The 20879-nt window shown below is 44.1% G+C and overlaps 2 protein-coding genes across 5 annotated transcripts in view; both read right to left on the reverse strand.

Annotated features, from left to right (window-relative positions):
- Positions 1-8740, reverse strand: part of Znf512 (zinc finger protein 512) — a 30713-nt gene extending 21973 nt beyond the window's left edge. For 2 of the 4 annotated variants that reach the window (XM_032908974.1, XM_032908975.1), the window contains exons 1-2: positions 8607-8740; positions 8014-8072 (exon numbers count right to left, since the gene is read on the reverse strand). In XM_032908974.1, the coding sequence (XP_032764865.1) occupies positions 8014-8072; positions 8607-8636 (89 nt within the window). In that variant the 5' untranslated portion in view covers positions 8637-8740. The remainder of the gene's footprint in view (positions 1-8013; positions 8073-8606) is intronic. The other 2 variants (XM_032908976.1, XM_032908977.1) reach the window with 2 other exon arrangements.
- A 14-nt stretch (positions 8741-8754) lies between these two features.
- On the reverse strand, positions 8755-19512 carry C7H2orf16 (chromosome 7 C2orf16 homolog). The gene is made up of 4 exons (XM_032908613.1): positions 16927-19512; positions 16555-16819; positions 9508-14748; positions 8755-8783 (listed from the first exon to the last, which is right to left on the reverse strand). Exons 1-4 carry the CDS (start codon positions 19510-19512, stop codon positions 8755-8757), a joined length of 8121 nt encoding a protein of 2706 aa, XP_032764504.1.
- Positions 19513-20879: the final 1367 nt, after the last annotated feature.

Raw genomic sequence — 20879 nt, forward strand, 5'->3', positions numbered from 1 at the left:
CCTTGATGATACGGGACGGAACCTCTGAACCTATAAGCCAGCCCCAATTAAATAATGTTATAGGAGTTGCCTTGGTCATGGTGTCTGTTCACAGCAGTGAAACCCTAAGGTACCAGTTAAGATTGACAGAGTCACTACAAAGATATCCTACTTGTATATGCTACCTATTATTGGTGACCTGTACTATACATACATAAATAAAAACTGCATGGGGGCTGGAGTGATGGCTTGTGATTTAAAAATGTGTACTAAGCTCTATAATACCTGAGTTGGTTCTTAGCACCCACAGCAGGTGACTTGCAACTACCTGTAAGTCCAGCTCCAGAGGGATCTGATGACTCTGCTCTTGGCAGGCACCTATACTCACGTGCACACACTCACACAGTACACATACACATTTTTAAATTCAATTGATTTTAAAATAACACATCAATGAAACTATAGTATGTAATCACCAAACAGAAGACGATCGTGATGGCTATTTTAATTTCAATGAAACAGACTTCAGGGCAGAGAGTACTGCTTCCTAATGACAAAATGTCAAATTATTCAGAAGACATAATGATCTGTTGCAACATCTAATAATAGAGCTTCAAACACACTGAAAACTGATGGCAGCAGACAAAGCAGACAGCCCCATAAGTTTAAAGACTATGGTCGTCTCTCTCAGCAACTGAGGGGACAATAAGAGAAAACTTCAGTGAAGAAATGATCTGAATCACACATCATTAGCCTTTAGCATTTACAGAACAGCTCATGGTGAGTAGCTTTTGCAAAATACTGTGTTAAGGATACATTCTTCTCAAGTTCACGTTGTGTGTTCACCAAAATGGAGGCTATTCTGGGTCTCAAATGTTAAATTTTTATTGAATGGAGGAAAATCACTATGTATTTTTTGACCATATCAGAATCAAGTTGGAAACTAAAAGTAGTAAAATATCCCAAAACAAGCTGTGCCTGTTAATCCAGGCACTCCAGAGGCAGAGGCAGGCAGATCTCTGAGTTTGAGGCCAGCCTACAAAGTGAATCCAGGACAGCCAGGGCTGTTACACAAAGAAACTGTCCCAACGAAACAAGACAAAACAAAACAAAACAAAATATTCTAAAACAAAACACAAAGATACTTAAATATTTAGGAATTTAATAACCTGCTTCTAAAGAATTCACAGGACAAAATGAAATCATAAAGGACATGGAGATATTGTATAGTGAGATGACTTATCCTAGGGTGAGGCAAGTAAGACAGCACGTGGGAGGGAACAAAAGCTCTAACTGCTCATTTCAGGAGGACTGAAAGTCAAGGACATATGGACTTAGTTAGAGACATCTTAAAAAGAAAAGCAAATTTAACCAAAAAAGGAACAACAATTTAATGCACAAACCAGGAGAAAAAATTAAATTATGTATACAGTATTCTGCCTGCATGCAGGTCAGAGAAGGCACCAGACTTCATTACAGATGGTCGTGAGCCACCATGTGGTTGCTGGGAATTGAACTCAGGACTTCTGGAAGAGCAGCCAGTGCTCTTAACCTCTGAGCAATCTCTCCAGTACTGGGAGAGAAACTCCTGATTCTTTGAAATAAGCATTAAATGAGGAGCCTTGGCTAAGAATTTAGCCCAGGGCTTGATTAACATGCACAAGACCCTGAGTTTGACCTCTATGAGTTTGAGGGTAGCCTGATCAAGCAAGCTCCTGGCCCATCTAAAAACAAACGAACGAACAAACAAACAAACAAAACTAGATGAAAGAGAAATCTGCAATCACGGGAGGCAAAGGCTTCTTAAGTGGGATCCTTACAATCAAGAAACCCAGATGCAGTCTTGGAAGCTGGCTTAGTGAATGAAGTGTTTGCTGTGCAAGCATAAAGACCTAAGTTCAAATCCCCAACACATACTAAATGCCAGTTTTGGATGAACATGTCTATTACTCTGGGGGAAGGGGAGGAGTCAACTGGATCCCAGAAGCTCACTGGCCAGTCTAAGCATTACTGAGCTCCAGGCTCTGTGAGAGACCCTGTCTCAAAAAGAGGAGGAGAGCACCTACCTTGGACCTTTAGCTTCCACAGGCACACACAGGTACATGCACTTGCACTTATTCAGCACACACATAGAAGAAACACAAGTGAATATTTCACAAAGGCCGCTGGCGCTCCAACCAGGGGAGCCGGTAGGTTAACTGCAGATCTTCACCTTTCCCTTGGCTCTTGCAAAGCCAATCCCCCAGTCTTATGCCCAGTTATGTAGCAATCATCTGCTGTAGCCTCCCTCTACCCCCCACCCACTGTCTCCATCTCTAGCTGATCACACAGATCTCCCCCTCCTAAGTTCCTTCTCCCCCAGTTCATTGCTTTATCCCAGCCTCCAACTCCCAACAGGCATTCCCTGGAATCTCCTAACTGCAAATCCTCCCCTCTGCCTCCCTATCTCCAAGTCCAAGACTCCCGGTTTCATCTCCATACTTTAAAAACCCATATTCCAGGTAGGCAGTGGTGGCTCACACCTTTAATTCCAGCCCTTAGGAGACAGAGGCAGTCAGATCTGAGTTGGAGGCCAGCCTGATCTACAGTGTGAGTTCCAGGACAGCCAGGGCTACACAAAGAAAAACCACAAAAACAAAACAAAACAAACTAACGAAAAAAAAAAAAACCCAAAAAACAAAACCAACCAAACAAAAAAATCAACCAAAAGAAATGGATAATTTTCTCAATACATACAACTTACCAAAGTTAAGTCAAGATCAGATAAGTAATTTAAACAGACCCCTATTGAAATAGAAACAGTAATTAAAAGAACGAAAAGAATCCCAGGACCTGATGGTTTAGTGCAGAACTCTAAGAGAGCTTCAAAAAAGGGTTAATGCCAATACTCCTCAAATTATTCCACAAAACAGAAGGAACAGTGCCCAATTCATTTTATAAGGCCACAGTTATCCTGATATCCAAGTCACATAAATACCAACAAAGAAAGAATATTACAGACCAATTTCCCTTCTATACATACATACACGCAAAAACTCAATACTTGCAAACCAAATTCAACATCACATCAAAAAGATCATCTAGGGGTTGGGGATTTAGCTCAGTGGTAGAGTGCTTGCCTAGCAAGCGCAAGGCCCTGGGTTCGGTCCCCAGCTCCAAAAAAAAAAGAAAAGAAAAAAAATGTTTAAAAAAAAAAAAAAGATCATCTACCATAATCAAGCAGGCTTCATCCTAGAGATGCAGGGATGGTTCAACATACAAAACTCTGCCAATGTAATCCACCATATAAAAAACTGAAAGAAAAAACCCACGTGATCATCTCATCAGATGCAGAAAAAGCCTTTGATAAAAATCCAACACCTTTCACTATAAAAGTATCTGGGAGATTAGGAATACAAGGGACATACTTCAGCATAATAAAGGCAGTAAGTCCATAGCCCATAGCCAATATCAACTTAAGTGGAGAAAAACTCAAAGCAGTTCCACTAAAATCAGGAAAAAGAAAAGGCTGCCCATTCTCTCCACACCTATTCAATACGTGCTTGAAGTCTTACTACAGCAGTAAGACAACTAAAGGAGGTCAAAGGGATACAAACTGAAAGGGAAGGAGTAAAGGTATCTTTATTTGCAGATGATATGATGGTATGTATCAGTGACTCTAAAAATTACACCAGGAAGCTCCTACAGATGATAAACACTCTCAGCACAGTAGCTAGATATAAAATTAACTCACAAAGGACCTATTAGCCTTACCATCTACAAAGGTCAAAGGGACTTTACATGAAGAACATGGAGTTGGGTGGGTAGAGAGGTTGGGAGGATCTGGGAGGAGTTGAGGAGGGGAAATAATAGGATCCAAATACATAGTATAAACATTTTTAAATAAAAAAATTCAACATAATGCTGTGTTGTGACCCAATCAGCACAGGACTTAAATGCTATTTTAGCTGTCTGCCAAGTGAAATGAAAACATTAGTCTACACAAGATTGACACATGAATCTCGCATTTTTACTATAATTCCCCCAAATGAAAAATAGCCCAGCAACCCAAATTTTCGTATAGGCTACACAAATTGTGATATAACTACATGGAATTCTACTTGGTAATGAATAACTATTTTCAACTCAAAATTATTGTTCTGGCAAGGAATTTTTTTAAAGACAAGGAGAGTGAGATGTGACTTGATTTATATAAAATTGTAAAACATGTAAACCACTGTACAGTTCCAGGTCATCAGTGCTTAGGGACAGGGTAAAGGAAGAAGCACACAAGAAACTTTTGGGGGAGCTGAAGAGATGGCTCAGCTGTTAAAAGTGTTTGTTGTTCTTCCAGAGGACCCAAGTTCAACTTCCGGCACACAAATTGGGAAGCTTACAGATGCCTGTAAATCCAGCTCCAGGAGATGCAACCCCTAATCCCCCTGTGCATGCAGCACTCATACACATAACACTTACAGATACAAATGCATACACATAATTTAGAATAAAGATAAATTTTTGTCGCTGTCTTCAAGCACAACAGAAGAGGGCATCAGATTCCATTACAGATGGTTGTGAGCCACCATGTGGTTGCTGGGAACTGAACTCAGGACCTCTGGATGAATAGTCAATGCTCTTAACAGCTGACCCATTGCTCCAGCCCAGTAAAAATAAATCTTAAAAACAAACAAACAAAAAACAACTCTGGAGGGGCTGGAGGGATGGCTCAGCAGTTTAGAGCAGGTACTGTTCTTGCAGCTTACCCAGGTACAACTCCCAGCGTCTCACAACTGTCTATAACTCCAGTTCCAGGGGTCTCCTGGCCTCTTTTGGCCTTAGTGGGCACCAGGCACACAAATGCTATAGATGTACGAGCAAGAAAAACACCCATATACATTAAATTCTGTTAAACTTAATACTTAAAAAAAATTGGAAGGAGCCAGGTGGTGGTGGTAGTGCATACTTCTAACCCTACCACTCTCAAGGTAGAGAAAGGTGGATCTCTGAGTTTTCGGAGTTCGAGGCCAGCCTGGTCTACAGAGTGAGTTCCAGGATGGTCAGAGATACACAGAGAAACCTTGTCTGGAAAAACAAACAACAACAACAAAAAATTGAGGAGATAGAAGTGTCTGTCGTTGTGGTTGCAGTTTTACCGCTTTGTTCTTATGTCAATATTGAACACAGTGTGCACATGAAGCAAATGCATCTACTATATGTCAATTATACCTTTGTAGGAATGGACAGACCGCTGGAGGCAAGACTCGGCATTCCCAACAGTAAAAGCCATCTCTGTTTAATAGAGACTTTGCATCACCAGGAGGTCATTGAGATAAATCCCCGTGGGACCCCTGTTAGAAAAGTGGAGAATTCTCTATTGCCAACTTAGAAATCTCCATCTTCTGTCTCGTGAGTAAGCGTGAACATGGGGGGAAATCCACAGCTCACAGGACCAGCATGATTAACTGGGTAGATTAAGTCAAGATGGCGAAGAGTCTCGCCAAGGCTACTACCTTTAATTCTTAAAAGACTCAACAAAAAGCACTTCTTAAGTATGTTGTACAATCTATCAACCCAAGACAGTTTTATGTATTAAAAATGATACTAAATGATATAACAATAAACCCTCCAGTATGATGCAATGCTTATCATGATTAGTGACTTTATAATCACTGGTAGAGCAAATCTCAGCTAATCAAAGATGAGGTTAGCCTATTTTCAACTCTTTTTGGATTAAGAATTTTTTTAAAAGGATTTATTTATAGGATCTATTTATCTTATATATGCGAGTACACTACTGCTGTCTTCAGATACACCAGAAGAGGGCATTGAATCGCATTATAACCATCATGTGGTTGCTGGGAATTGAACTCAGGACCTCTGGAAGAGCAGTCAGTGCTCTTAACCGCTGAGCCATCTCTCCAGCCCGGATTAAGAATTTTTAAGAGTGCCTAGCCCGGTGGTTCTAAACTTGTGTGTCTTAAGACCACTGAAAAAACACCATTACTTACATTATGACTCAAACAGTAACAAAATTAGTTATGCGGAAGCAAAGCAAATAATTGTATGGCTGGGGGTCATCACAACATGATCTCTGTTATAGGGTCACAGCATTGGGAAGGTTGAGAACCACTGCTCTGTAGCCCATTCTTCTAAGTACAAATATTTAGATTTCATTTTTTTTTTAAATCCTTTTGGTTTGTCTCAGCATCCTTTGTAGTCTTTAACTATCTTTAAAGAAAAATATATTCCATGCTTTCCTTCTCTTTCCGGGCCTCACATCAAAGCATCAGCTTTCAAACTTCGCAATCTTCTAACGAGATAATAAGGAATGAGAATTCCTGGCGCTGGACACAAGGCTCAATGCTTAAGAGCACTTGTTCCTGCAGAGGACCTAGATTTGATTCCTAGCACCCGCATGAAGCTACCCAAATCATCCATAACTCCAGTTCCAGGACTCCGATGGCCTCTTCTGACTTCCATGGGTCTGTAGTGCACATATATTCATGTGAGAACAACAAACACGCAAATAAATCTAGAGAGTTTTAAATGAGTAGTCCCAAGGACTCACGGAGAGTTAAGAGACGGACCCATTGGCCTCTCAACAATCTTCTTGAGGTGCACACTCACACGACTCACACATACCGCTTTTACCGTAATTCCTAAACGAGCTTATGAATGCATTAATCTTGTGGGGAAAAAAATAATATGCTCCCAATTATTTTCCACAGAAGGTAATTCTTAAGTCTGTCCTTGAGATTAGCTCTTCATTGAAGTGCAAACCCATTCATTCATTTTGTTGGTAATGTTACGTCTCGTTTCAAAAATTCCCAGTTTGGTTTATGAATCCAAAATTGCAACTGTTGCCAAGGACAGAAAACTTTAGAAGCCCTGCCCTTAACTCTCACCTCCTCTCATCACGCGCATCTGTGATACAGAACTAGTTATTATAAACTTCTTTTATGCTGGTCTCTTGGGATATGAGGTTGGGACTCCTCGCTAGCTAACTGCGTTATCCTTTGAACTTCAAGCCCCTGTCTGTGAGTGGGCTATTCAGGTAACACTGAAATCATCACTCCGCTTCCCAAAAGCGGTATTAAATTCCATTATAAAAATATTTACTAGCAGTGTATAGATTACAAGCATACCACATGCCCGTTATCCAGGCACTGGGAAGGCTGAGGGCAGAAACTGCAGAAGTTAAAGTCCAGCCTGGGCTACACAGTAAGCTCCTGGTCAGCCTGGGCTACATAGTGAAACCCTGTCTCAAACAAAAACACAGGCCTGTGATCCCAGCCCTCAGCAGACAGATGCGTTGAGGACTACAAGTTATAAGTCAGCCTAAGTGTCACAGGGGATCCCCAAGTAGTGAGCCCCTACCTCAAAAGAGTTTCTTCCTATCACACTGGCTTGTGTTACTTACCCACCTCATCTGTTGACCCCAGAGCTCTGTTTTCGTGCCTGGGTGCCCAACCTACCACACAGCTGGTACAGAGCAGACATTGCATACGTTTTATCTAAGTGAATGAACTCTCCGGGGAGGTCCAAGTTAATAAAATCTTTTCTTTTGCATTAGCCATGGAAAACTTGAGCACATTCATTGCACAAGATAATAATTAGTGCTGCGACCAAGCAGCTTGGAAATATGAAGATTGCTTATAGCTATTTTTATTTTCCACCCCAAGTCCATCAAATTAATTATGAGCACATATTCGATGTTGGGGCAGAGGACATGCAGGAGTACCACTAACTGAAACATACATTCCACTTCTACTACCCTGCATTTTTATCGCAAGCTAAGTTTTCTGTCCCCCACACTAGACTTATATCTGCGCTGTCCAATCCAGTAGCCACTACCTACAGATGGCTACTGAAGTTTTAGTCAATTAGAATCAGATAAAATTTGCAATTCAGTTCTTCAGTTGCACTCGCCACATCTCAAGTGCCCAAAAGCCATACCTGTCTGGAGGCTATGATGCGCCACAGTGCAGACACAGAACATCTTTAGCAGCACTGTCTACACAATTACAAAAATGTCCTCAGAAAACCTGCACTTACTTCTTAGCTCCCACGATCCTGGTGCTCCTCTGCTGCTTAAAGGATGTGGGTCCCGGGGTCTAGCAAATCACAAGCACACGAGTGAGTGCTAGGGTCCTTTGAACCTCATCCACAAAGAGATGAATCCCCCTTGTGCCTAGAGGTGAGGCTGTCCCAGGCAACTACTTCAAATGGACCGAAGGCTACACTTTTTAGGAAACGTGTGCCATCCTATTTTTCTACAATGTAAAGACGGGCTGACAATACCAGAGCTTACATCTTTGCCCATTCTCAAAACGCTATCCTAGATGGAGGCTCGACAAGACGGAAAAAAATATACATATTATATATTATACAGAAACGGGAGACACTGGGGATGCTGAAGGAATTAAATATTTACAATCTGTCGAGGAACTGAGTCCGAGGATACGAGGAATAGGCAATAAAAATAAAAATGGGGGGAAAGAGGGTAAGTAGATCTGATATAAAAGGGTGGGGCCTACGATGGGCTCTGAAAAAAAAAAACAACTCAGTACAGGACAAAAGCAAAGAACCGCGTGTTCTCGGCTCGACAGCTCTATCTCTAAAGTATATGGTCACACCAAGAAACTCACGGCGGTGACTGCACCGAGTCTGGAAGACATCACTCCCCCTCCACGCCTAACAATTTCACCCAAGGGCTCCGGCCAGACCAACGCCACTTCCGCTCTGCTCGCCTCTCCCGGATGTGGTCTCGGCGGCGACTAGCCCTGTTCTGAACATCTACTTCCGCCTAGCTGCTTCCGAGGGGGCTGCAGCGGGAAAGGAGTCACGTGACGACTCGTCTTCGGCTTCCATTGAGACCCCGCCCCTTTCCAGACAAGGCAATGGGGACGCCGTCGGGGAGAGAGGGTTTTAGCGAATGGGAGGAGTCTGAAGATTTAAGGGGTCCTCGTGAACCTAAATTTGCACACCTAGTCCCACCCATCCCACAAGTGGTCTTACAGATGCAAATGGAGTTCAAATCGCCCCTTTATTGATCTTAAATTATAGATCCATTCTTTTCCCCTACCCACCCAGATAGCTCTTTCATTGCTGAGGGTGCAGGCTGTGGCTGAGCAGGAATACACTTAATAGGGGCAGATCTTATCCACTAACTTCATGCCTCCAAACTTGTCCAGCTTTTGCATTTTTTGGTGTGGTCCCTGGAAGACATGATCTCTTTAGCCAAGCTACGTTTGACTCTCTCCTTAAGGGAACTATGCTTGAGCCTCTCCTTGAGACTGTGATAAGGTCTCTCATGGTGATAGTGATGGGTCCTCACAGAGTGAGTGCGGTGCATCCCGTCAGAATAACTGTGTCTGCTTTCAGAGGGACTGTAGTGACTTCTCTCAGAATGAGTTCTCTCAGAATGACTGCGGGTGAGTCTGGAAGAATGCCTGTGTAGCCTGGGCTTAGAGGAAGTATACAGGGTTACTCCAGAACTGTGTCTTTTCCAGCCAGAGGGAATGGAAATGGATCTCTCAGAGAAACTACCAGGGCTCTTTTCTGAATGACTGCCCAGTGACCTCTGCAAAGGACTGGGGCATCTCAGAGAAGAGGGACTCTGTTGGCTCCCCTCAGACAGACTGTGTAGACTCTTCTTCACAGAGGGACTGTGTCTTCTTCTCTCTAGAGGTCTACGAGGACTCCTCCCTGAGCGCCTGCGAGGGCTCCTCCCTGAGAGACTGTGAGGACTCCTCCCTGAGCGCCTGTGAGGGCTCCTCCCTGACAGACTGTGAGGACTCCTCCCTGAGCGCCTGTGAGGGCTCCTCCCTAAGCGCCTGTGAGGGCTCCTCCCTGAGCGCCTGTAAGGGCTCCTCCTTAAGGGACTGCTAGGACTTCTTGAGGGACTTCGAGGACTTCTTGAGGGACTGCGAGGACTTCTCCTTGAGGGACTGCGAGGACTTCTTGAGGGACTGCGAGGTCTCCCTGAAGGACTTCGAAGGCTACTCCATGAGGGACTGTGATGGCTACTCCCGGAAAGATTTCGAGATTGCCTCCTTGAGGGACTGTGAGGACGTCTTCTTGAGGGACTGTGAGGGCTCCTTCTTAAGGAATTTCGAGGGCTTCTCCTTGAGGGACTGCGACGGTTCCTCCTTGAGGGACTGTGACCTCTCCCCTTAAAGAGACTGTGATGGCTCCTGTCAGAAAGACTGTGATAGGTTCTTACAGAGGAACTAAGACTATTTCTCTGGGAGGGGCTGCGATGACTCCTCTCAGAAAGACTTCTAAGGGTTCTGTCAGAGGGACTGCTATGCCTTCTCTGAGGACGACTATGATGTCTCCTCTCAGAGAGACTTCGTCGATGAGTTCTCTGAGGAAGCCTGCTATGGGTCCTTTCAGATGGCTTATTACATAGGGTTTTCTCCCCGAACAAGCCTTGTTGTTCTTCCTTGTTTATGGGTTTCTTTTCAAAGTGACTCTGCAGGGTTCCCTTCAAGAGGTGGTTAGATACAATCCTCTCTTGGACCTGAAATTTGGCTCCTACTTTAGAAACTGGAGTGGATATTTCATCACTACAGGTTTTCTTTGCTATAATATAGACATTTTGAATTCTCTTCACAGGTTCTGGGACTGAAGTAGCTTGGTTAAAGACATCTTTTTCACAAACCATGGTCTGCGGCAATTGCGAGGGTTTGGGTATGAGAGGGCTCACTTGTTTGGGCTGTTGAGCTTGTCTATAGCGCTCACTTGCTCCCTGCAACTTGTCCTTTTGCTTAGGGGTTGCGCTTGTTGACCTGTGCCTGACAACTGGTGTCCTGGTTCCTTTGCTATCTCCCATTAAGTTATAATCCTTGGCTCTTTGTTTGGGGTGCAAGTTTTTGACTGACCACAAATTGTCTGGCCTCATCTTATACTCAAGTTTCTGTCCAGTAAAAGTCACAATTCTGTGTGCCGCTTGGAATGCCTGCCTCAGGCCGTGAAAGAGCAGTTGGATGAATTTGGGCTGGGAGGATTTCTTAGGTTGTCTCTTGGTAGAAACAGAGTTTGTTTGAGTGGTTCCAATTCTGTTTCTTGTCACACCCTTCAGGGTTCTAGAATGGGCCTCTTTTGTACTGATTTTGTAGAGCCTTGTGTTTTGCATTTTAGGTCCCTTGGTGATTTTCTTCACTGGATATGTTAAGACAGAGGCCTTTCTAAGGCTTGACTTAATCCATTTTTCATCCTGATTGCTTTCATACTCACTCTCTGATACGGAGTGAACCTGACAGAATTCATAGTCTTTGGCTGTTGCCTTTCCTACCACACCAGGGCTATACCATTGCTTTTGTTGAGTGTGGAATTGTACAGAAGCAGGAGACGGGGAAGATCCGGACTGGAACGTTCCCCTAGGAGTAGGACTCTTGGAAGGCGTTGTAGAGAATCTAGCTTTCCTCCGTGATGGTGATGCGGCACTCTTCCGAGCATCCGCTCGGTTTTTTCCGTGGTACTTTGAGACTTGAGGTCTTTTCCCAGTTCGTAATCTAAATCCAAGATGCAACCGAATCTCACCATGGCCTTCAGGGGTGCTTAAAAGGTGGAGCTGTGGATAGATAAGGAGGTACGGCCCGTAGGCAGACTGTAACTTATGACAGCAATTAAATCCTGAACACCGGCCACACTGTAAGCAGATGGGATATTTTAGGACAAGACCTGTCGCTAGAGGTGGAGGGACATTGTGGGGTATTTGACTCCTTAGGAGTTTTCCTGCGATTTTTAGCTGTAGATCTTTTAGCAATTGGAGTTGTTCTGAGATATCGGTTTTGGACTGAGAGAGAGAACTTGTCTTCAGGGAATGCTGAGACGCAAAAGTCCTAGTCGGTGAAACGCATGGTGGTATTTTACTCTGCTCCATGGAAACAGAATCTTCCCTCGTGTAGACTATCTCAAGAGTAGACTCTGATTTCATCAAGGCAGGAAACGGGGCCCTGGTGCATGAGACAGACACATGCTCAGTGACTTCCTGGAGTATATCACTGAGCTTTGAGCTTGTTTTCTTGACTCCTACTCGAGTACCAGAGTACTGCTGTATTATGGAAGATGTGGAGCCACGCGTCCACATCTTTAAAGGCATTTTCTTCTCATTACTGTGACATAAAATATGTCTCTGAATATAGTTTTTAACCACTGAAGCCTGAGAAATGGTCCTCGGACCCCTCTCTAACAGGCTTTGAGAAAATTCCATCAGTTCAGCTGGAACCCCAAATAAATTCTGAATCGACTGACAGATGTCCATAGTGGATCCTTCTGTTAAAAATGATTGAGAACACGGCTTCCTTTCCATAGTGGTTCCCAGGACATTCCCCAGCATTAGCATACTGGAAAGATATCTCCTAGGTAGTCTCTGCCTACTGACATGACTTTCCCAGACATTCTGTTGTATGCCCAGAAAAGAACGGATAGAGCTTCTTCGAGCCCCTAATCCTGCCTGGAACTCCTCTGATAGTAATCTCAATGAATATGAAGAATACCTCTGGAATTCTTCCATTTTCTCCTTTTCAGCTTCTTCCTTAGATAAGATATTCATGCTCCAGATCTCAGGATATGAGGTTCCCTCAGTGTCCCCTGTCTTATCAGAAGGTAAATTTTGAAGGACCAAGGGAAGAACTGAAGATTTTATCATAATAGTGTCTGCATAGGACTTTGAAGACTGCAAAATACCAACACCAAGATTTTTCATACTAAAAGCTCTGGGAACTTCTGGCACCCCAGAACCCTGAAAGTGCTCTAATTCAGTTGTTTGGTCACCGCTTGAAAGAAATTGGATTGAAGGGCTGTGTATGAACCTAGATAAGTAATTCTCTGCCTGTAACGTTGTTGATGTGATCATCTTTGAGTCTTTATTCTGACACACCGATCCTTGATTTGGATCCTCAGTTTTCATGACTTTAGGAGACTCTGTTTTGAGGCCTAGAGATTTTTCAGCCTGAAGCCTTTGCTCATGAATTAACACTGTAGGTTCCTTAAGGAGAGATGTTTGTGGAAAGATTAATTCTGCAGGAGTCACTTTACTCTCTGCCCTTGAAGTTAACTCCATAGGTTTAACCAGGTCTTGTGGTTTTGGGGGCAAATTTAAACACTCCTTTACTTTAATGTTCGATCTCATGGTGAGTCCTATTGGTTCTACAACCTGAGGACATGGTCCTGGTGCCACTTCTTCAGATTTTACAACCAGAAGCAGTGGTTTGGGAATTAATACAGTCTTTATAACTCGAAAGCCTTGTCTTCGTATCGTTTCTGAAACCTGATGTGTGGGCTCTCGGATTAATTTCTTGGATTGCACATTTTGTAGCCAAAGGCTTGGAGCAAATGCTGAACTTACCACATCGTGTGTTCTGGGAGTCAAATCATTGTATTTTGACTCTTGAGAGGTAGTCTCTGGAATCATCACAGACTTTGTAACTTGAAGTGGTGGTCCAGGTATCACTTCCACAGATTCAGAAACTTTTGGGAGGGCAACTGATTGAGGAACTGGAAGCTGTGTCTTCGCAGATTCTGTCACTTGATCTCGTGGCTTTGGACTAATCCCTACAAAGTTTATCATTTGATCCGGTGATTCTAGCGAAGTGATGCTTGCATTTTCCAAGCTCAGATTCTGAAGTTTTCTTAGCTTAGCTGCTACCCCGCCTGGCTGCCATGTACCAAAGGTGAGCTCTACAGAGTCATTATTTCCCACAACTTCACTGGTTTGCTTCCATGACAACTCAGGGGATTCTTTTTGCAGCCACGGCATAGAGGCCAAATTTCTAGATTTGAGAATATGAGGTTCTGGCCCTGGTGTTATCCCTGAAGCAAAATCTGGGGTGTGACAGACTGGCCTTGGTGTTGATACTACAGATTGCCCCCCTTGAGATCTTTTCTTAGAGCCCAACCCCAGAAGTCCTAAGTCTTGAAGACATAACCTTGGAGATTTTTCTACAAATCCAGTCTCTCTGTTTACTGGCTTTGGATACATTCTAGGAAATTCTTCCCCTTGCTGCCTTGCTTCACAAGTCAACCCTATCGTGTCTGCATCATGATTCTTGAAGTCGAGGGTCATTTTATCAGATTCTGGAATTTCTTTTGTCTGTAACTTCTTGAAACCTTGAAATTGAGAACACAACCAAGAATGTAACTCAGGAGTTTTTGGACTCTGGTGGCTTTTCTGGAGGTTTGGTTCTGAGCATTCTGAATCTTGATCACTTGGTGTTGGAGTCAGATCAACCAATTCTGTTACTTGAATATCCATCTCCAGGGGCATCTCTAATGATTCTATATCTTTATCTGTTGGTTTGGAGCTCAAGCTCATAGATCTCTCCATCATTTCTTGGCTTTCATATCCCAACCCTTTTGCCATATCTAAAGACTCCACATCTTGACAAATTGGTGGTGACATAAAGTTCACCGATTTAGGGACTTGACTCCTAGGCTTCATACTCATCTCTGAAAAGTCTACCACCTGTCGCTTTGGTCTATATTTGACTTCAGAGGACTTTGTGACTGGGTCAGTTGTCTGGGGCATTAGGTTCCCACGTTTCACACTCTGAAGGATCGATTTTGGTGGTAACTGCACAGGTTTTTCAGTGTCTGGCAAAGACACTGATGACAATTTTACATGTTTTACATTTTGACACTTTGGCTCTGAAGTAAAAGCCAAAGATTTCTTATTTTGCTGCTGTGGTTTCAGTGACAAATTTGAAAATTTGACGCTAGTCAGTGCTGGTCCGAAGAGCTTCCTGGTGAACTGTGGTGACGCCGCCATCACTGGTTTCTCCTCTGAAGGAAACAGTTGGCCATTCAGACTTTGCTGTTGGGGGCCTATCCTCGGCTGCTTAGTGTTTGTATCTTGGAAACATGGCTTTGGTACAAGGGAAGGCATTTCATGCTGTGAACCGTGGCTTGAGATCAATTCTGAACCCACACTTTGGGACTGTGACCCTGGCCTCCAGTGCACATCTTGAACGTTTTGAAAACAAGGTTCTGGAGAAAACATCTTACTTCTCAAGTCAGGCAGACCATAACCAGGTGTCAGTTTTACAGCATTTGCACAAAACAATGTACTCTTCTCTGGAGACGTTCTAGCTTCAGGAGGCGGTGTTGGTAAAACCACTGAATTCACACCATTCGACTGAGGCCTCACGGCAGATATCGGTTGGACGCTTTGTTGCCATGACCCAAGCTGGTTCTTCATCAATGGGAACTTTTGAAACTCTGCCCCTAGCATTAAATTAGATGGCCGCACACCTTGAGAAGGTGATCCAGAGTTTAACAGAACAGATTTTGTACTTTGAAACTCTGAACCAGGGGTCAACTCAAAGGTCTTTATGCTTTGCAACTGTGGCCCTGAACTGGGCTTTACAGAACTTATGCATTGAGGTTTTGACTCGGGATTAAACCCAGAAGAATTCATCCCTTGATGTTGTGGACCAGGGTTGTATTTCCTGGGGGCTATCCCCAAATCGTTTGACTCTGGGGTTAATTCAGACTTCAAATCTTTCAACTCTTCTTGAAGTTTCAGAGCTTGTAAATGTGGCCCAGGGTTGTAGCCAATAGAATTTACAGACTGAGATTCTTGTCTTAGGTTACATGCAGAAGGATTTATGTCTTGCCAATGTATTCTAGTATTGCACCAAACAGGATTTACACATAGAATTTGTGGTGGTGGGAATGTACAAAAATTCATACCTTGAAAAAGTGGCCCAAGATTATACCTATTAGAATTTTCACACAGAGGGTTTTGCCCTGGGGTGTATACAGAAGGATTCACCCCTTGCAAGTGTGGTTCAGGAGTGCACTCAGTGGAATTGACACAAGGAGAACTTGACTCTTGGGAACATACAGAAGAATTCTCGCACAAAGGACTTGGCTCTGAGGTGCATGCAGAAGAATTTTCACACTGAGGACTTGGCCCTGGGGCACATGCAGAAGAATTTGCACACTGAAGACTTGGCTCTGAGATGCATGCAGGAGAATCAGCACACTGAGGATTTGATCCTGGGGTATGCGCTGAAGAATTCGCACACTGAGGGCTTGGTTCTGGGGTACATTCAGTAGAATTTATGTCTTGCAAATGTGACTCAGGGTTGCTCCCCGTAGAAGCTACACATTGCAATTTTGATCCTGAAAAGCATGAGGAAGAATTCATTCCAGGCAAATGTATTCCAGGATTGCACTCAGAGTTTATACACTGAGCGTTTGGCTCTGGAATGCACGTAGAGGAATTCACATCTTGCAAATATGGCCCAGATATAGACCCACTGGAACTTACATGTTGAAAATTTATATTGGGAGTACATGTGGAATTCACATCTTCCGAGTGTGACCCAAAGCGGAACACCTTAGGTTTTATACCCGGAAGGTCTGGACCAGGGTGCAGCTCAGATGATTCTACAACTTGTATCCCAGTGTTGGGTGCCATAACGTTTTTACTGTGATTCCAGTCATAGGATCTGCTACACTGCAATCTAGGTTCATGCTTGAATTCCAGGGACGACTCTTCCAGCAGCTTGACCTCTGTGCCCACTGCAGGAGGTTCTATCTCTTGTAACTGTGGCCCAGGGTTGAACCCTAAAGGCTGTGTACCTGTTCCCGGGCCCAACTCAAAGGACTTCACATCTTGCAACTGTGGTCCAGGGTTGAGCCCTAAAGGCTGTGTACCTGTTCCCGGGCCCAACTCACAGGACTTCACATCTTGCAACTGTGGTCCAGGGTTGAGCCCTAAAGGCTGTGTACCTGTTCCCGGGCCCAACTCAAAGGACTTCACATCTTGCAACTGTGGTCCAGGGTTGAACCCTAAAGGCTGTGTACCTGTTCCCGGGCCCAACTCAAAGGACTTCACATCTTGCAACTGTGGTCCAGGGTTGAACCCTAAAGGCTGTGTACCTGTTCCCGGCCCAACTCAAAGGACTTCATCTTGCAACTGTGGCCTAGGGTTGAACCCCAAAGGCTGTGTACCTGTTCCCGGCCCAACTCAAAGGACTTCACATCTTGCAACTGTGGCCTAGGGTTGAACCCAAAGGCTGTGTACTGTTCCCGGCCCAACTCAAAGGACTTCACATCTTGCAACTGTGGTCCAGGGTTGAACCCTAAAGGCTGTGTACCTGTTCCCGGGCCCAACTCAAAGGACTTCACATCTTGCAACTGTGGTCCAGGGTTGAACCCTAAAGGCTGTGTACCTGTTCCCGGGCCCAACTCAAAGGACTTCACATCTTGCAACTGTGGCCTAGGGTTGAACCCTAAAGGCTGTGTACCTGTTCCCGGGCCCAACTCAAAGGACTTCACATCTTGCAACTGTGGCCTAGGGTTGAACCCTAAAGGCTGTGTACCTGTTCCCGGGCCCAACTCAAAGGACTTCACATCTTGCAACTGTGGCCCAGGGTTGAATTCCATTGATCTCAGGTGTTGAAGCTTTGTACATAAGTCTGATGACTTGACCTGTGGCATATACGGCTTCACACTTTGAAGCTGAAGCTTCTGACTTAATTTGTGAGGTTTCTCATTTCGCTTCTGATTTCTGGCTTTGAGTCCAGAAGGTACCACATTATAAATTGGTACCAACTCAGAGAATCCCACAACATGCAAGTCTGCATCATAACTGACCTCCTCATTCTCTGTTGTTTGTGGGTTTGTGGGCTTAGCTTTCACATCTTCCAACTTTAGTCCAGGGTTGAATGCCTCAGGCTTCATATCTTGAAGATCTGGTTTTAACTTAGATAGTTTCCTGTCTTGTAACTCAGAGGGTAACTTGAACTGCAAAGGTTTCCCATCAAGTGCCTTAGAGAAAATCCATTTAAAAGAGTCTTCATTTTGCTCCAGCGGCTTAAACACAGGGCCCACAGGTTTCTCTTTCTGAACTGTGTCCCCTGAAATCCCTTCAGAAGGCTTTACACCCTGTAAGTGTGGGCCAGAATTGGCCTCTGTAGACCTTCCATCTTGAAGCATTGTCCCCAGAACTGACTTAGAATATTTCTTATCTGGCATCTGAGGGCCTAAGTTTAACTTTACAGATTCCCCATCTTGCGGCTTTGTCTCTGGTACTGACTCGACAATCATACTTTGTAACTTTAGACCTTGATTAAACTCTACAGATTCCTTATCTTGGAGCTTTTCCCCTTGAACAAACTCAGAAGGCTTTTTATTTGGTGTCTGTGGTCCAGAGTCGAAGTCCACTGCTGTTACACCTTGAGAGTTTATTTCCGGGATCACCTCAGAAGGCTTTATACGTGTCAAGTGTTGTTCCATGGAGTCTACCCCTTGAAGTTTCATGCCCATGATCAGCTCAGGATATTTCAAATCTTGCAAATTAAGGCCTGAATCCAACTCTAAAGATTTTGTGCCTAAAAACAACTTCCTTGGGGTAATCTCAGGTTTCTCACTTTGTAATTTGGGACTAGGTTTGATTTCTGCTGGTTTCATACCAAGAACGTTCTTCTCTGTGATGACTTCAGGTGGTAAACTTTCTAAGCGTGGTCTAGGACTGAAGGCCATAGATTTGACATCTTGGACTTTTACACCCATGATGGTCCGCAAAGACTGCAGATCTTGTAACTGCGGGCCCAATCCGTAGTCTTCCGTCTCCATTTCTTGAGGCTTTGTCTTCAGAACTGAGTCCGGTTTTATACCTTGGGACTGTGGCCCAGGCTTAGGGTCTAGCTTGACCCTTCCAATTTTGGTCCCCATGATTAAATTAGTAAATGGCTTACTTTTCAACGGCGAGCCGGCGCTGAACTTAAATTGTGTATTTTGGGACTTTGTCTCAGGGGTCAAGTCGGAACATTTTGCACTTTGCCCCTGGGGCTCAGATTTCAAACCTTGAGGCTTCGTCTGGAGTGCCAACCCAGAGGATTTCTCACTCTTCAAAACTATGTTTTTATTGTTTTGTGACTGCGGCCCTTGGCCTGATACTCCAGATTTCACTTCTGAAGACTGCGACTCTTGTTTGAACACTGAAGATGTCAGGTCTTGAGGCTGTGTTTCCGGGGATGACTTTAAGGGTTTCGCTTCTTGTGACTGTATCCCAGGGGTCAATTCAGGAGAGCTCCCGTCTTCCATATGGAGCCTGGGCTTGAATGTCACTGGTTTTACATTACTGATCATTGACCTTAAGATGGGGTCACATGCTTTCACATTTCTAAACGGTAACTCAGATTTCAAATCAATTGTTTTGAGCCCAGGAGACAAGCATTCCTGAGCTGACCGGAAAGGTTCCGTTTTGGGCCTGGTCGTCGACTCCTCAGATGTCTTCACGTCCCTTTCTTGTGCCAAGGGTTTTAACTCTTCGGAAGCGACACTTTGAGGCTGTAACCCAAGATTCTGCATAGGTGTCTTATCTTGGAGGACAGATTTTGCGTTTTCAAGCTGTGGTCCATGGTGCAAGGGCACAGCTTCCACACACTGAGGCTGTGCTGCTGAAGATGAGGCAGAGTCGCCCCCCTTTTGTAGCTCTGGTCCTGGTGACAACTGGAGGGTCCTCACACACTGATCTTGTGGCACGAGGTTAACATCCACAGTTTTCCCTTGAGGTTTTGGCCCTTGAGTCATTTCCGACGGCTTCCCACCTCCCAATTTTATGAAGGGTTTCCGTTCTGTCCATTTGACGCCTTGAGATGGTGGCCCGCTATTGAATCCTAAAAACTTGGCACCGTGGAACTCCTGTAGAGGTATCCACTGAACAGATCTTATATATTCAGCCTGTGGATCTTTGCTTAGCTCCTCTGTTGTGATGCCTTGAGGTTGTGGCTCTGAAGTCAAGTTCAAAGTTTTTGGTTCCTGCAACCCCTTTGCTAATGGAGAGGTTTTTTCTCCCTGTAACTGTGGCTCGAGATGAGATGCCACAGATTTTTCTCCTTGAATTTTTGACCTGGCAGTCAGTTCAGACGACCTCCCACCCCTCCACGGTATAGGCGGTTTCAGTTCTGTAGGTCTGGCATGTTGAGACTGTGACCTTGAGTCTGACCCTACACCTTTCTCACTTTGAAACTCAGATATTGGTATCCATTGAATAGTCCTTGTACTTCCAACTCGGGGTTCTGTATTTAGTGCCACAGTTTCCACACCTTGAAGCTGTGGGGCTAATGTTGGCTCTAAGGCTTTCTTTTGGTGCATCTGAGACCCTGCAGTCAACTGGCAAGGTTGCATACTTGGCCCCTGGAGTTCATTCTGGAGTTCTTCAGCTTTTACACTTTGAACAACCGGCTCAGGAGACAATTCAAAGGAGGTTGTGTCTTTGAATTGTAACTCAGAGTTGATCTCTATGAGTTTTGTATCTGCAGGTTTGGGTTCTAGAGCTGACTCCATGGGCAATGTATTTTCTGATTCAAGCCGTTTTTTCTTTTGCTCAAAAATCCCATCTTTCCTCTCTAGTGATTTTACAGTTATCTGGTCATCCTGTCTAGACTTAACAGTTAAGTCCATGGGTGCAATCCCTTTATACTGTTTTGTTGAGGTGAAATCTACAAATTTTACTCCTTGGATCTCTTGTATTTTGGCTGCAGTTATAGGTTTTACACTTTGCTGTTTCAAACATGGTGCGACCACAGGTTTCCTATCTTGCATTTGTGACTGTGAAGTCAGTTCCTTGGGTTTTATACCTTGCAGTTGAGGCCCTTGAAACGCCTCCATAGACTTCTCTTTTAACAGCATCTTTGGTACAAAAGTCACAGGACTATCCCCTCGCTTTGTTGGGTCAAGTTTCAAGTCCATGGTATTTACATCTTGAACATGTGTACCATGGGACAACCCCTTATTTTTCAACTCTTGAACTTTTGAACCTGGAATCAACTTCACAGATTTCATATCCCCTCTCAGGGAACTATTTGGGGATATCACAGTAGATTTTATCCTCTTGAGACACTCTTCTACAGTTAAGATCACAGGTCTCCTATCTTCTATTTTTGGCTTTGAAGGTA

The sequence above is a fragment of the Rattus rattus genome, chromosome 7 (assembly GCF_011064425.1).
Source record: "Rattus rattus isolate New Zealand chromosome 7, Rrattus_CSIRO_v1, whole genome shotgun sequence".
Taxonomy (NCBI): domain Eukaryota; kingdom Metazoa; phylum Chordata; class Mammalia; order Rodentia; family Muridae; genus Rattus; species Rattus rattus.

Excerpts from the sequence above, each read along its gene's own strand:
- C7H2orf16 (XM_032908613.1), bottom strand. The coding sequence starts at position 19,512 with ATGACTCAAGGGCCAAAACCTCAAGGGAAAACTGTGGATGTTAACCTC. Across the intron at positions 16,820-16,926 it reads TTGAGTTGGGCCGGGAACAG|TTGCAAGATGTGAAGTCCTT; the intron begins GTACACAGCCTT and ends CCTGGACCACAG. Across the intron at positions 8,784-9,507 it reads TCATTCAGAAAAGAGCCCTG|CCCCCTCGGAAGCAGCTAGG; the intron begins GTAGTTTCTCTG and ends TTCCCGCTGCAG.